Consider the following 16384-nt stretch of genomic DNA (forward strand, 5'->3'; position numbering starts at 1 on the left):
CCCCCCCCCCCTTGTTGTGATATCAACAGTTTCTTTGTTCTGCTTAATTTTCTGGGCTGGGTACTTTTTGTTTATGGATTTTCTTTTCATATCCTCCATTATTGCTGATTTTATGTTTACTGAGTCTTTTTTCTTTTGGTGAGTTATTGTTGTTAGGTGCCACTGAGTTGTTCCCAACTCATAGTGACCCTATGTACAACAGAACAAAACACTGTCTGGTCCTGTGCCAGCCCCATGATCCTTGCTATGCCTGAGCCCCCCACTGCAGCCACTGTGTCAGTCCATCTTGATGAGGGTTTCCCCTCCTTCGTCAACCCTTCCACCTTACCAAGCACGACATCCTTCTCCAGGAAATGGTTCCTTCTGACAGGACCAAAGTAGGTGAGATGAAGTCTGGCCATTCTCACTTCCAAGGAGCATTCAGCTGCACTTCTTCCAGTACAGATTTGTTAGTTCATTTAGCAGTCCATGGTGCTTTCAGTATTCTTTGCCAACACTACAACTCAAAAGCATCAACTCTTCTTCAGTCTTCCTTATTCATTGTCCAGCTCTCACATGTATATAAGGCAATTGAAAATACCATGGCTTGAATTAGGTGCACCTTAGTCTTCAAGGAAATATCTTTGCTCTTCAGCACTTGAAAGAGGACTTTAGCAGCAGATTTGCCCAATGTAATACGTTGGCTGATGCCTTGACTGATGCTTCCATTGGTGTTGATTGTAGAATCAAGTAATGTGAAGTCTTTTAACAACTTCAATCTTTTCTCCATTTATTGTGATATTGCTTATAGGTCCAGTTGTAAGAATTTTTGTTTTCTTTATATTGAGGTATAATCCATACTGCAGACTGTAGTCTTCAATCTTCATGAGTAAGTGCTTCAAGTCATCCTCACTTTCAGCAAGCAAAGTTGTGTTGTCAGTGTATCACAGGTTGTTAATGAGTCTTCCTCCATCCTGATGCCATGTTCTTCTTCATACAGTCCAGCTTCTTGGATTATCTGCTCAGCATACAGACTGAATAAGTATGGTGAAAGGATACAACCCTGATACACTCTCTTTCTGATTTTAAACCAAGCAATGTCCCCTTGTTCTGTTCGAACAACGGCCTCCTGATCTATGTACAGGCTCCTCATGAGTATAATTAAATGTTCTGGAATTCCCATTCTTCTCAATGTTATCCATAATTTATCAAGATCCACACAATCAAATACTTTTGCATAGTCAATAAAACACAAGTACACATCTTTCTGGTATTCTTTGCTTTCAGCCAAGATCCATCTGACATCAGCTATGATATTCCTTGTTCCATGTCCTCTTCTGAATCCAGCTTGCATTTCTGGAAGTTCTCTGTCAATATACTGCTGTGACTGTTTTTGAATTATCAAATTTGTGAGTAGATTTATTAATTTTCTTTGTGATTACTCTAAAACTTACCTTATTTTCCTAAGTTTAAAACAGTCTGTTATATCTCGAAACTGCTTTGAATTCCTCCCCATATGGAGGTTCTATAACTACATTTATTATTCCCTTTTTGTTTTGATGTGGTTTGTAAGACAGTTGGTTGCTAACTAGAAGGCCAGCTGTTTAAACCCAGCAGCTCTTCTGCAGGAGGAAGGGGAGGCAATCTACTTCCATAAAGAGTTACAACCTTGGAAACCCAATGGGGTCACTATGAGTCAGAATTGACTCCATGACAGTGTGGTAGTTCAGTTTGTGTGTCATCTTAGCTGGGTTTGGTTGAGTGGCTGGGCATCTGGATATAGTATTCCCCATGATGAGACTGGTAATCAACTCCATGGTGGAATCTACTGTGAGCAGCTAAGGAGCTGCCTTTGGGATGTGGTCTGTTTCCTGTATATAAGGAGAAGCCTTGGGGAATGGTCTCTAGCTTATGGCATGCTTGGACCCTGCATGTAGCCAAGTAGTTGTTCAGCAGCCTGCCATGCTCTGCTGACTTTGGGACTTACCATGGACCTGAATTAATGACCTGCGTGTGGTTTGGTAACATCAGGAATGTGCCTTTTTACTTGTTAACTTGGGCTTGGCAGCCTCAGCAGCCAGCAGCTGTCTGAGTGAAGAAAAGCCTCTAACTTCAGTGGGCTGGGAGCTGGAGGCAGAGCTGAAGCCCAAGGCTGAGGGGCTTTCACCCCTAGAGCTTGGCACTTTGAACTTGGCCTTAAAGCCTCCAAATTATAAGAATAAACTCCTGTTTGTTAAAGCCATCCCATTTGTGGTATATTCTTGTCAGAGCAGCACTAGGTAACCAGAACAGGCAGTGAGCTTGTTTTCAGCTTTGGTTTTGTTTCGAACTTATCATCATTTACAGCTTAACTCCTCTGGCTCCCTGTAGACAGTTTTTAAGCTTTATTTTGCTTTTGTGAAGATTTTATCTGGGGTGGTATCTGGGTGCTATTGTCATGTGTCTTTATCTCAGGTTGTTATCTGATGTTGGTTCTGTATCCAAAGGACTCCTTTTTAAATTTCTTATAAGGCTGGTCTGGTTTTACAAATTCTCTTAGCATCTGCTTATCTGGTATCTTAGTTTGACATCATTTTGACAATTTTGCTAAACATATGATTGTTGGTTGACAATTCTTTTCTTTCAGGATTTTATATATGTCATCAAGATTTTTTATATGTCATCTTCTTGGCTGCATAGCTTCTGATGAGAAATTAGTGCTTAGTTTTGTAAGTGATTTCACGTTTCACAAGTTACTTTCAGAATTCTTTCTTTGTCTTTGGTTTGGAAAATTTGATTATGTCATGGTGAAATTTTTGTCTGTGTCTATCCTGTATGGGGTTTGCTGAGCTTCTTGGATTGTAAACTTCTTGTCTTTCATGATATTTGGTTAAGTTTTCAGCCAATATATCTTCAAGAATTCTCTCTGTACTTCCCCATCCATTTTTGAAATCATATTATACGTAAGTTATTCCTCTTGACAGTGTCCCACATAACTCTTAGGCTTTATTTTTCTTCATTCTTTTTTTCTGTTTGTTCCTCAAACAAATTAATATCAATAGACTGGTCCTCTATTTTTCTGATTCCTTCTATCTATTTCTGACATATTATTATTAATCTTCTGGATTTCGAGTTATTCTTTTTGTATGATTTTGAATTGTTGTTTTGCTATTATATTGTTTTCCTGAATTCTTATAGGATTTTTTATTTTTTTTTATTTTTTTGGTGTGGTGTTTTACTTGATATCTTTGAGAATCCTAATATATCTTTTGAATTCCTTATCAGGTAGTTCTACTATCATTTTTCCCTTAAGAATGTTTTCTTTCCCTTTATTTTGCTCACTTGTTTGAGCCATCTTATCCTCTTTTTTCATGTGATTTGTTATTGTCTATTGTCTATGAGGTATTAAGGTATTAGTTTATTTATGTGTTTATTGATTGTATACTTGTTTGTTTTGTTTTGATATATCAGGGTGGGGCAGGTGTGGTTCATTTATTGCTGGTCTGCTGGCACAAAAGCTCACCACCTGTCACCCGGTGGGCAGGGCAGCAGTAGGTAGGATGATCACACATTGCTGTTCATTGAGCATGTGAGGTGGTTGAGGAGAGCTGGGTGCACAGGCCGCCACATTGTCATTGGTTTAGTGGTGCAGGAGCAATGATGGTGTTTACTAGGTAGGTAGGGTCGTGGGCAGGTGTTCGGTAGTGACCAGCTGCATTGGCACACTCACTGCTGCTTGCTGGGTGGGTAAAGTGGTGGGCAGGGGGATGTATTGGCCACATGGTGGTGTGGGCAGCAAACAGGGGTGTGTGGCAGGTGACCAGGGGCATGGGAACACTTTCTGCTGCTTGCTGGGTGGAAAGGCAGGGGATGTGGTGGGCAAATGGTGTGGGAGTGCTCTCTGTTGCTCCTTGGGTGGGCAATAGGGGGCATGGGAGTGCTGCCACTCATAGGGTGCTTTCTGTGGCTGGCTGGGCAGGAGGCATGGTAGGTGGGGAGGTATGATGAGTAGGGGGATGTAGTAGGTGACTGGTGCCATGGGAGTGCTCATTTCCACTTCTTAGGTGAGTGGGGGTGGGTGGTAGGCAGGGGAAGGGAGCTTGTATTACAGTCCCCAGGCAAGCAGGGCAGCAGGAGTAGGGGGTTTTGTCTGTGTCTATCCTGTATGGGGTTTGCTGAGCTTCTAATCACCAGGAGGGTAGGAGGAGGGGGGGCATGTTCTTTTGGTCACTGGGAATGGGTGCTTGGGTGCTCTCTGTTGGCTGTAGCCAGCAATTGGGACCTTTTCCAATTAAATGTGAGGAAGGGGGTACACTGCCCAGAGTCTGGTCAGTGGGGGACCTTCTGCTGAAATTATGGATCTATTACTCTTTGTATGCTACCCACCCTAATAGTCAGGAAGCACTGCTGGGGAATAGTCCTGTGTCTGGATCCTGGCTCCTTCTCTGCTATGTGGACTCCAGGATCCCTGGAACTCTCACCCTCCTTCTTGTAACTTTCCCTCCTTAGAACCAGTTTCTGTCCTGCTCACCTTGCTTCACTCCAAGTACGTCTACACAGTTTCTGTCTCCTGTTGGGAATTCTGTGAATCTGCCTTCTTGTGCTAGTCACCCAGATTCACTGCTTTTGTTAAACTTCTCCTTCCAATCAGTGTTTGATCTAATTCTTTATCCTTCTGTTTGATGTTTAGGGTTCCAGGATCATCATCTGTACCTGTTTCACTTTGTTTCTCAGGTCTTTGCTATAGGGGAATGATGTAGTGTGTCTAAGCCACCATCTTGGGCTATCTCCTGACACAATACATTTCTATTTTATGATATAAATTGCATCTGTCACACAAAGAAAGAAAAAGAAGAAAACAGAATGCTTGTGTGACAGCTAAAGAATGAGCCACCAACAGTGGGAAAACAGAATGGCCTTGAATGCTGCTGCCCCCATTTTGAGCCCACCACAGCAGATTCCATTTATGGATTTCAATGGGGTAGGGGAATTTACCAAATAGGTGTGACCCAGGATGATTTGCCTTCAAGAAATGAAGAGTAAAGTAAAAATGTTTGAGCAGGAATTAGGCCATCCCTGGAAATTTTAAAAACTGGAACAGGGTTCTGGAAAACCCACCACTCTTAGAACACAACAATCTTCTGCTCCCTTCACCTGTAGATGATATCCAACTAGGAAACTGCTCCTGGTTTTAGGGAACCATCTCTGGTGAGTTCAGTGCAGATTCATTTTAGGAAGTTTTGGTGAAATTAGGCTTTGGGTTTTCTTACTAAGTTATCAAGTTACAAAAGAACTGGAAAATGCATGTCACACAGGTCAGGCAGTTTAGTATCATGAGTCCCCTGCCTAGTTTACTCACCTGTCTGATCTCCGCAGAATCACTCAGTAGTCTTCGTTTAGTGCAGGGCAGATAATTAGATGACCTGCATGGACTTCTCTATAAGAAAACCTGCTTGGAGGGAGGGTGAGCCAAAGGAATCCTTCCTTTCCACTATCACATGAGATTCTGCTTTGATAGCTGGAATCTGTGGGGCCTTTCCAAATGAAAGAGTCAGTCACTAAGTAAAATGAATATGCAAAGGTGCTTACTCCCAATACAGTAATATACAGGCAGTCAAATCATCTGTCACTGGAGTTAATTTAATTATCAGACCACATTTAATTATCTAATATAAAATGTAAATAAAGTGAAGGGCTGACAGCACATACTAATTATGTTCATTATAATAATTAAATGGGAAGGAATTTAGGAGGAGTCATGAAAGTGCCATAAAATACAGGGAAGCTTTTGATTAAAACAAAAACATTTTAATTAGAAACTGTAACCCTATAGGAAACAGATGATTAGTTCCATCAAGGATGGAGCATTACTTTTATTATCCAGGTTTCTCTTTTCAAGCCATTCTTGGTATCATGGGACTCAGTCCTTTCAGTTAATAGACGAAATGGTGGCAAATAAAAAGTGCCAATCCTTTATGCAAAGCGGCTGCCTAATAAAATAGCCTGAGTCTGCAGAAGGATTTCAGCATTCCTTGTCTTACAAAGACAGAAGCTGTTTCTCCAGTAGGAAATAAAAGATCCCCTATGGACAAACCACCTCACAAATTAACATGACTTCTGACTAATGATACAGAAGCATTAAAGGAATTGAGTACCATAATTTCTCCTCTGAAATCTCTCTGATAAAGTGTCATCAGGTTAAATAAATTCACTTTTTGGAAGAACGTAAGTATCTTAGTTATCTTCTTGTTGTTGTTATGTGCTGTCGAGTCGGACCCAACTCATAACGACCCCTCCTTGGATTTCTGAGGCAGTATCACTACGGATGTAGATTGCCTAACCTTCCTTCCAAGGAGTGGCTGGTGGGTTTGAACTGCCAGCCTCCTGGTTAGCAGTCAAGTGCCTTAGGCACTATGCTACCAGAGCTCCCGCTTAGTTATCTAGTGCTGCTATAACAGAAATACAAGTGGATGGCTTTAACAAACAGAAGTTTACTTTCTCATAGTTTAAAAGGCTGGAAGCCCAAATTTAGAGTGCTGGCTGTAAGGGAAGGGTTTCAGCTTTGGAGGAAGGTCCTGGTTTTTTCAGATTCTGCTTCCTTGGAGATCTCCATGTTGCTTGGCATGTGTCTTCCCCCTTGCTTTTTCTGTCTTTTATGTCTCAACAGAGATTGACTTAAGACGTTGTTGTTGTTTGTTGTTATTTGCCATTGTCGGACCCAACTCATAGTGACCCCTCCTTGGGTTTCTGAGGCAGTATCACTACAGAAGTATATTGCCCAACCTTCCTTCTGAGGAGTAACTGGTGGGTGACTTAAGACATACCTGTTGCTAATCCTGTCTCATTATTATAGCAAAGACAACCCATTTTCAAATGGGATTATAACCACAGGCATAGGGGTTAGAATTTACAACACTTATTTTTTTGGGACACAATTCAATCCATAACAAGAAGTAAGGTGGAAAGGGCACTAACTAGACTGCCAATCATAAGCCTGGGCTCTTGCCTAGCAATTCCTTTTCCTTCTCTGAGCCTTAGTTTCTCCACCTATAATACAAGGCAGCTAGATTAGATACGTCAGAGTTTTTCCAGCAGGAATGTTCCATGAATCTGTGATTGTAGCACAAAATCGCACTTGCCACATCGGTTTAGCAAATGCTTACTTAGCCAATTACTGGGTTTTCAGGGGAGCATAAAGGGAATTTCATAACGCTTATTTTTAAAAATGGAAACAAACAAATAATCTTTCAGTTACAGAAACTTCCCAACTCTATTGGAACACAAGCAGTTATCACCTCAGCAATCCTGTGACTGTTTCCCATATCCTGCCTTCTTTGTAAGGAGTCTGACGGGCTTGGCTACTAACTGATAGGTTGCCGGTGTGAACCCACCCAGCTACTCTGCAGGAGAAAAGACCTGGTGATCTGCTTCCATAAAGATTACAGCCTAGGAAACCCTATGGGGCAATTCTGTTCTGTTATATGGGATTGTATTGAGTCAGGATTGAATTGGTGGCACAGAACAATAACAACAGCCCTCCTTGTGTAGCCGGACTGGTATGGAGCCCACCCACAGCTGGTGCAGGTATAAAACAACTGGCTGGAAATGGCATCACAGAGCAAAGTTCTTGACAAGTCATCTTGAAGAAGCTTGCTTATGAGTGTCTATCAGTGGATCTCTTCTATTAATACTGGGGGAGCCAAAGGATATTTCTCTTTTAATGATGAGCTGCCATGTAGTTGGCTCTTAATGAGAGAGCTCATTAAGCCCTTGGGGGCTGACAGAAGCTGGAGTAGGGCAAGAAGGATAGGAAAAATTACAAAATGGCTTGGAGTTTCCATAAGATTAAACAATTGCTCTGTCTGTGGTTCTAATACCAGCCCTTGAAACATCACAGACTCACAGAGCTCACAGGGGAGATCGTCTAGTATGATCCACTTCTTTGTATAGTCAAAGATGATCAAGCCTCACAAAGGAAAAGGATTTACCTAAGGTGACACAGCTAGGAGCAGAGCTGGGGTTAGATCTCAGGACTTCTTACTGCTAGATTCTGGTCTATTTGTGTTCATAAAACCCCCTCATTTACACCTTCCCAGATCTTCAAGAGTATCCCTGAATAAGGTACAGATATGCCCAGAAGTTTATAAATCAGCACTTAGAGGGGTAGGATGGCAGAGTCTTAATGTATGGTCTTGTCAAAGGGGCATCATCTTTTCTGTTCCCAACTCCTGTCCTATGTATTCAGCGATCACTGGTGGATGGGGCCTGTGATACACTTAATTTTCTTAAGAAATGTGAGGTGAAGTGAAAAAAGTACACTGAGTTGGGCTCGATTCTTCTGGTCTTCTAGCAATTCTCTGTTATTTCAGGGGGCTTACTTCATCTCTCTGAAACAAAAACTTCACTTGTCTGTGAGGTAAGAATAATTCCAGTACTTAGAGGCTCAGTGAAGTGCTTTCACATGTATATCTTTGATCTTAAACATTTTTAAAAAAAGGTCTTTTGCAGCAGATTTGCCCAATGCAATATGTTGTTTGATTTCTTGAATTCTGCTTCCATGGGCATTGCTTGTGGATTCAAGTAAAATTAAATCATTGACAACTTCAATCTTTTCTCCATTCATCATGATGTTGGTTATTGGTCCAGTTGTGAAGATTTTTGTTTTCTTTATGTTGAGGTATAATCCATACTGAAGGCCGTAGTCTTTGATCTTCATTAGAAGTGATTCAAGTCTTCTTCACTTTCAGCAAGCAAGGTTGTGTCATCTGCATATTGCAAGGTGTTAATGAGTTGTCCTCTAATTCAGATGCCATGTTTTTCTTCATATACTCCAGCTTCTTGGATTATTTGCTTAGCATACAGATTGAACAAGTATGGTGAAAGGATATAACCCTGACATACACCGTTCCTGATTTTAAACCATGCAGTATCCCCTTGTTTTGTTTCAACGAGTGCTTCTTGGTCTGGAATTCCCATTCTTCACCATGTTATTCATAATTTGTTACCATCCAGACAGTTGAATGCCTTTGCATAGTCAATAAAGCATAGGTCAACATCTTTCTGGTTGCTTTCAGCCAAGATCTATCTGACATCAGTGATAATATTCCCTGTTCCATGTCTTCTTCTGAATCTGGCTTGAATTTCTGGAACTCCCTGTTGATGTACTGCTGCAACTGTTTTTGAATCATCTTCAGCAAAATTTTATTTGCGTGTGATATTAATGATATGGTTTGATAATTTTTGCAATCTGTTAGATCATCTTTCTTTGGAATAGGCAAAAATATGGATCTCTTCCAGTTGGTTGGCCAAGTAACTGTCTTCCAAATATCCTGGCATAAATGCACTGAGTGCCGCAAGTGCTACTACATTCATTTGTTGATACATCTCAATGGGTATTCCACCAGTTCCTGGAGGCTTGTCTTTCATCATTCCTTCAGTGCAGCTTGGACTTCTTCCTTTGATACCATTGGTTCTGGATCATATGTTACCTCCTGAAATGACTGAACATTGACCAATTCTTTTTGGTACAGTGACTCTGTGTATTCCTTCCATGTTCTTTTGATGCCTCCTGCACTGCTTAATATTTTGCCCATAGAATTCTTTAATATTGCAACTTGAGGCTTGAAATTTTTCTTCTGTTCTTTCAGCTTGAGAAATGCTGACAGTGTTGTTCCCCTTTGATGTTCCAACTCTATGTCTTTGCACATTTCATTATAATACTTCACTCTGTCCTCTGAAGCTGTCCTTTGAAATCTTCTATTTAGCTCTTTTACTACATAATTTCTTCCATTTGCTTTAGCTACTCTCCATTCAGGAGTGAGTTTCAGAGTCTCTTTTGACATCCATTTTGTTCTCCTCTTCCTTTTTGTCTTCTTAATGAGTTTTTGCTTTCTTCATGTACGATGTCCTTGATGTCATCCCACAACTTGTCTGGTCTTCGGTCACTGGTGGTCAATGCACCAATCAGATGGGATATACTCAAGGTCGTATTTTGGCTGTTGTTTTAAGTTTTGGACTTGTTTTAAGTTTCTTCAGCTTCAACTTGAACTTGTATGTGGGGAATTGATGGTCTGTTCCACATTCAGCCCATGGCCTTGTTCTGACTGATGATACTGAACTTCTACATCCTTTCTTTCCACAGATGTAGTTGATTTGATTCCTGTGTATTCCATCTGGCACAGTTCACATGTATAGTCACCGTTTATGTTGTTTAAAAAAGATATTTGCAACAAATAATTTGTTGGTTGTGCAAAATTCTATCATGTGATCTCCGGTGTCCTTTCTATCACCAAGGCCATATTTTCTAAATACTATGCATTTGCTTTGTTTCCAACTTTCACATACTAATCACCAGTAATTATCAATATATAGGCTTAGAAACAACAATTTCATAAGGTGTAGTTCTCAGTGTTTTACAATAATTATAATTTCTATCAATTTCTTACTTCTTTTCCACTTTTCATCATTATTTTTATAATTTTCTTTCTTCTCATAGATTGCTGCAATTCAGCAATTGCCCAGGGGCTAAATTGACTTCTCTGACCTTCCCCTGAATCAGAAGCGGATGCCGAGTTTGAGTTTCATATTCAGGTCTTCTTGGAGGCAAGGTGTTGAAACAGAAGGTCTGGCTTTTTTCACTTTTCTAATTTCTTCCCAATAGTGAGCTCACCTCTTTCTTCACAATTATCTCCAAGCCCCAATGCATCTACTTCTTCCCCATCTGGCAAGACCATAGGGTCTCTGTCTCTTCCTCTTCATATTACCTAATGCTCAATCCACCCAGTTGATCTGTTTTTTTTTTTTTTTTTTAATCCTGACATGACCAGTTATCACTTTCTCCATCAGATTCATGTCAGGTCTAATACATCATCTTTTTTTAGCTTTCATCATTATTGCCTTTTATTATCAATATTTTTATAAATGATCTCCATTTATCTTTGGAGTTTGGAAACATTATATATAAACTTACAGTTCATTTGTCATATACCATTAGAGTTGAATATTGCCCAATTTTCCTTCCATTACAACTCCTGACACCAACACCAACTTCACTGTAGACTAGGATACAGCCTGCTAGATGACAGTGTTCTGAACAGTAAATCATAACATTGTACATCTGTGAGTGAACATCTGAGAATGAGAACATCAGCAAGTTACGCACTACAGCACTGTATGTAGTACATATTACTAACAGTAAGATCTACAAAAAAGTCCCCAAACCAAACAGATAGTTGAAAGTGTGGTTTGTTAACTGAAAAATGGGCAGAATATATGAATAGACACTTCACCAAAGAGGATATTCAGGCAGCCAACAAACACATGAAGAAATGTTTACGATTATTAGCTATTAGAGAGATGCAAATCAAAACATCGAGATACTATCTTGCCCCAGCATTAACAGCAAAGTTCAACAAGACAGAAGATAAGAAGTGCCGGAGAGGATGTGGAGAGATTGGGACTCTACGCTGCTGGTGGGACTGTAAAATGATGCAATCACTGTGGAAAGCAGCATGGCGATTCCTTAAAAAATTGGAATTAGAAATACCATTTGATCTAGCAATCCCAATACTAGGTCTATATCCTAAAGGAGTGACAGCCAGGACAAGAACAGATATATGCACACCTTAAGTGTCCATCAACAGAAGAATGGATAACCAAACTATGGTACATAAACACAACAGAATATTATGTAACACTAAAGAATAATGTAGAATCTGCAAAATACCACATAATGTGAATGAACTTGGAGGACACTGTGCTGAGTGAAATAAGTCAATCACAGAAGGACAAATATTGTATTAGTTCACTACTGTAAAAAGTCAAGGGAAGATTTATCTGTGGAAGGAAATTTTCTTTGTTGGTTACCAGGGATGGGAGGCAGGAGAGGGAACACTGCAAATAAATAAAAATGAAAAAAAAAAAAAAGAGAAAGGCCGAAGGTGTGGTTTGTTGTAATTCGTAAGTCAGGGACTATCTGTATTATTAGACACACAAATTACCCACCTCTCTACAAGTAGAGTAGATAATGTCATGATATATAGTGAACAACTTACGTATAAAACAGAAAGTTGTTAGGTAGACCACAGGACGTTCATTCAAGATATAGTTTATACACCCATTAAAAATGATATTCACAAAGAGTGATTCTGATATAATATTAAATGTATAACACAGAACATGAGCATATGTTCAGTATGATATCAGCTAAGAATATGCACAGAAAAGAGACTGGAGAGGAATCTGCCAAAATGTTAACAGTGATTATCTTGGAATGGTACAATCAGGAATAATGTGAATTCATTGCCTTCTTTACACATTCAAACAACCAACAAAAACATGAAGAAATGCTCACAATCATTTGTCATTAGAGAGATGCTAATCAAAACAACAATGAGATATCAGCTCACCCCAGCAATAATAGCAAAGTCAAAAAAAAAAAAAAAAAAAAGAGAGAAAACAAATGCTGGTGAGGATGTGGAGAGATTGGAACTCTCATACACTGCTGGTGGAACTGTAAATGGTATAATTACTGTGGAAAACAATATGCAACTTCCTTAAAAAGTTGGAGATAGAGATACCATATGATCCAGCAATCCCAATACTAGGTATATATCCTAGAGAAGTAAGAACAGTGACACAAATATACAACCATTTTCATCACAGCATTATTCATAACAGCAAAAAGATGGAAACAACCTAAGTGGCCAGTGATGGATGAGTGGATGAACAAACTATGGTACATAAACACAGCTGACTACTACGCAAGGTTAAAGAATAATGATGAATCCATGAAACACTTCCAAAAATGGATGAACCTGGAGGACATTATGCTGATTGAAATTAAGTCATTCAGAAAAGGACAGATACTGTATGAGAGCACTATTATACAAAGCCGAGAAAAGGTTTACAGAGAGAAAGAACATTCTTTGATGGCTATCAGAGATAGGAGAAGAAGGGAGAGAAAATCACTAAGTAAAGAATAGATATGCATTAACTTCTATGAAGGGAAAAGCAATATACAATAAGGGAGAGGGCAGCACAACATGACCAGGCAAAGGAAGACACTGGAGTGCACAAGAGTAAAAGGCAACAAATGTAATACTATTACACACACAGTTCTGCAACAACATTAATATGAAACAGTAATCTACAAGTGGATACACAAGTGCACATGCAAGTTGAACAGGTGTGGAAAGGCAAATGGGACTATACTCATGAGTATATACAGGTTTGGCACAGGATATTTCTACATATGTATCTGTAAGTGCTGCAAATATATCTAGGTACATAGTGGAGCATACAGGGGGCAAAGGTATGAAAACTTCTTAGCTATAAACAAATACCTTGAGGGAATGAGTCACTGGGCTTGGTGGCTTAGCACTATAGTCTTGGAAGACATCTAGGTTAATTGGCATAACAATCCATAAAGGCAATGTTCTATGTGCTACTTTGGTGGGTAGACACTGGGGTCTTAAAAGCTTGTGAGAATCTAAGATGCAACTATTTGTCTCTCCCTGTCTGGAGTGAAGAAGAGTGAAAAAAATCAAAGACTCAAGGAAACAATTAGTCCAAAGGACTAATGGACCACACAAACCACAGCCTCCACTCCTGAAATCAGAACTAGAAGGAGCTCTGGTAGCATAGTGCCTAAGGCACTTGACTGCTAACCAGAAGGCTGGCAGTTCAAACCAACCCACCAGCCACTCCTCGGAAGGAAGGTTGAGCAATCCACTTCCATACTGATACTGCCTTGGAAACCCAAGGAGGAGTCACTATGAGTTCGGTCCGACTTGAGGGCACATAGCAACAACAGCAACAACAGAAGGTGCCCAGCTACCACAACCGACCACTCTGATTGGGATCACAATAGATGGCCCTGGACAAAGTAGGACAAAAAGTGGAACAAAACTCAAAATAATGAAAAAGAGAAAACTTACTGGTCTAACAGTGGAACCCCTGAGACTATGGCCCTTAAATACTCTTCAAACCTGGAACTGAACCCACTCTTGGGGATCACTTATCAGCCAAACAAAAGACAGGCCTATATGGTGAGCAATAAGCCTCATGAGGAACTTACTCCTCAGAACTATATGAGACCAAAAGGGCAGTATTTGCCCAAAGACAAAGTTTAGCAGGCAGGAAGGAGCAGGCAAGAACAGGCAGAAATGGCGAACCCAGGGAGGAAGTGGGAAGAGTGTTGTTACATTGAGGGGATCGCAGCCAACGTCATAAAACAAATGTGTATAAATTGTTGAGTGGAAAACGAATTTGCTCTGTAGGCTTTCACCCGAACCACAATAAAATGCCCCCCCCACCTCAAGGAAAAAAGACCATTGCCTTCTTTACATTTGGCTATCTTTCACAGGGTGAACATGGAATACTTTTGTAATCAGAAAAATAAAAACAAACTTTTAAAGGAAAATAAGATACAATTTAGTAAATTTAGTAGGTTGAGTGGGAATGCACAGAAAGAAAAGAAAACCACATGGGAAATCTCCATCAACTTTCCCTCCCTAAGCAGCTTCTAAGAAACTGATGAACCTGCTGGGTCTGGTCCATGAAAGGGTCAAATCACCCCACCACTTGGAGGTGCTGGTGAGGGTGGAACACTGCACGAATGGTCTGTGTCAGGAGGTGAGAATGACCTGCCCTCTTCAGCACCAGACTGTGAAAGGAGAACTTTTCTATGTATGATATTTGTTCTGATAAGGGTCTATATTTTCTGTATTTTAACCATGAGGATTACATACTCGTCAGTCTTCATAAAGGGAATGTACTGAACATACATTTTGCCTGTAAGTACATTCAGGGTCAGCATTAGAGGTGTCATCAATGATCAGATATAGAAAATACAGGGCTTATGTCTCTTTGAACTCAGATGGCTGTGATTTTTAAGTTCTTGGGTTTGTCTTATTTTTCTGTCTACTTTCTCATCCTTGGGCAGGAAATTCCTGCTGTGTGTGCAGCTTCTCACCTTGCACTTGGCTCTGGCATCACACTATCTTCTGTCCCTCTCCTGCCCTTGGCTTGTTTGCTATTGGTTGACAGACCTAGTAAGCATGCTGGTTAGAAACTTGTCTAAAATGAAAATTAGTATGCTTTGAGTAAGGTTTCAGAAGTTGTTCAGAGGCCTTCTCAAGTATAATCCATGCAATTAAGGTTGCTTAGTATGAGGCTCTAGGTAAATGAGATTGTTAGGAATTATTACTTGAAATGTTAGTTATGCCACAATTCTAGTTTCAAAAATAAAGAGAAATAAGGTGCCTTATTTTCTACAAAATGTATAACACAGATCTCCTGACTTCATAAAGTAGCAAAACCCTATTTACAAATGAAATCTTGCTCAGAAACCAAATAATTAAAATAGTAAAAGCAAAACTGATCTGGGTGACTCAAGGCCCAGACCCCTGCCCTAGTTTCCTGTTTAACGCCATCTGGCAGCCTTTAAACACCTAGGCAGAAGCTGAGAGAATAGAGAGAGGATCTATACTTTCATAAAGCATCAGTCTCTAATGTTATGTGCAAAGTGACCCAAGTTGAATAACGCAAAGTACCTTATTAAAACAAAAGATAGATGCAAAAGCATAGAGAATGTGCTACAGAATCTAAGTAGTAAGGGAGTATATGCTTCTGTGTGGCTTATGAAGGGTATTTTATTAAAAATATTTTATTTTTATAGCTCTAAGAGGAGGCTCTAGTTCTAATCTAGTGCTGATCAAATCTCTTTGGAGAGAAGAAGCCAGAGACATGCCCCTGGAGCCTGGTAAAAGGCCTCACACAGGACAGATGGGTTCCAGCCGGCAGCCTGCCTTTTCTCACTCCGATACCTCACACTCTCAGCGATGGGGGAGCAGTCTAAAGGACTTTCTGGGGCCTCTTACCTGGTTATCTGGGTGGTTGACAGTGAAGTAGCCCACACAGACGATGACCTCATGGAGGAGGCTTTCACAGGAGACTTGGCTGCAGTGGCCCAGAAGGGAGCTGGTGATGTGCCGGAACGCAAGGGACAAGCCCTCTGCCCCTATAATAGACTGACGAAGACAAGAAGCAGTTAGAACTTCCCAGCCCAGAGAGAGCCAGGACTGCAAATCACAAAGCGAGACTGGACCCTGTGTGGTTTCTGTCACAGAACTGGCAAAGCACATGAAACTGCTATAGCTCTATGCTTAACGGTTCAGTTCAGGTCTTCTTGTTTTAATAAATGATCACAATAAATGCAAAGTTTAACCAGACAAGGGCCAGAAATACAGCAAAGCAACGAAACCTACACCCTGAGGATTAAGACATTACCTGTAAATCTACCACCTAGCTAACTTCCAATACATTATTATTTTGGGGAAAGAGAAAATATTTTCTTGTACACAGGGATAAAAACACATTTCTAATTAGTTCCCTATGTTCAAGCAGAAAAGAAATATAAATAACC

The 16384-nt window shown here is 40.3% G+C and overlaps 1 protein-coding gene across 1 annotated transcript in view; it reads right to left on the bottom strand.

Moving 5' to 3' along the window:
- Positions 1-16384, bottom strand: part of SCAPER (S-phase cyclin A associated protein in the ER) — a 607935-nt gene that overhangs the window by 40561 nt on the left and 550990 nt on the right. Inside the window, exon 25 of the mRNA XM_042782062.1 lies at positions 15840-15989. Coding sequence (XP_042637996.1) covers positions 15840-15989 — 150 coding nt within the window. The remainder of the gene's footprint in view (positions 1-15839; positions 15990-16384) is intronic.

The sequence above is a fragment of the Orycteropus afer genome, unplaced genomic scaffold, assembly GCF_000298275.1.
Source record: "Orycteropus afer afer isolate SDZICR_OR568_19922 unplaced genomic scaffold, OryAfe1.0 scaffold00233, whole genome shotgun sequence".
Lineage (NCBI taxonomy): Eukaryota > Metazoa > Chordata > Mammalia > Tubulidentata > Orycteropodidae > Orycteropus > Orycteropus afer.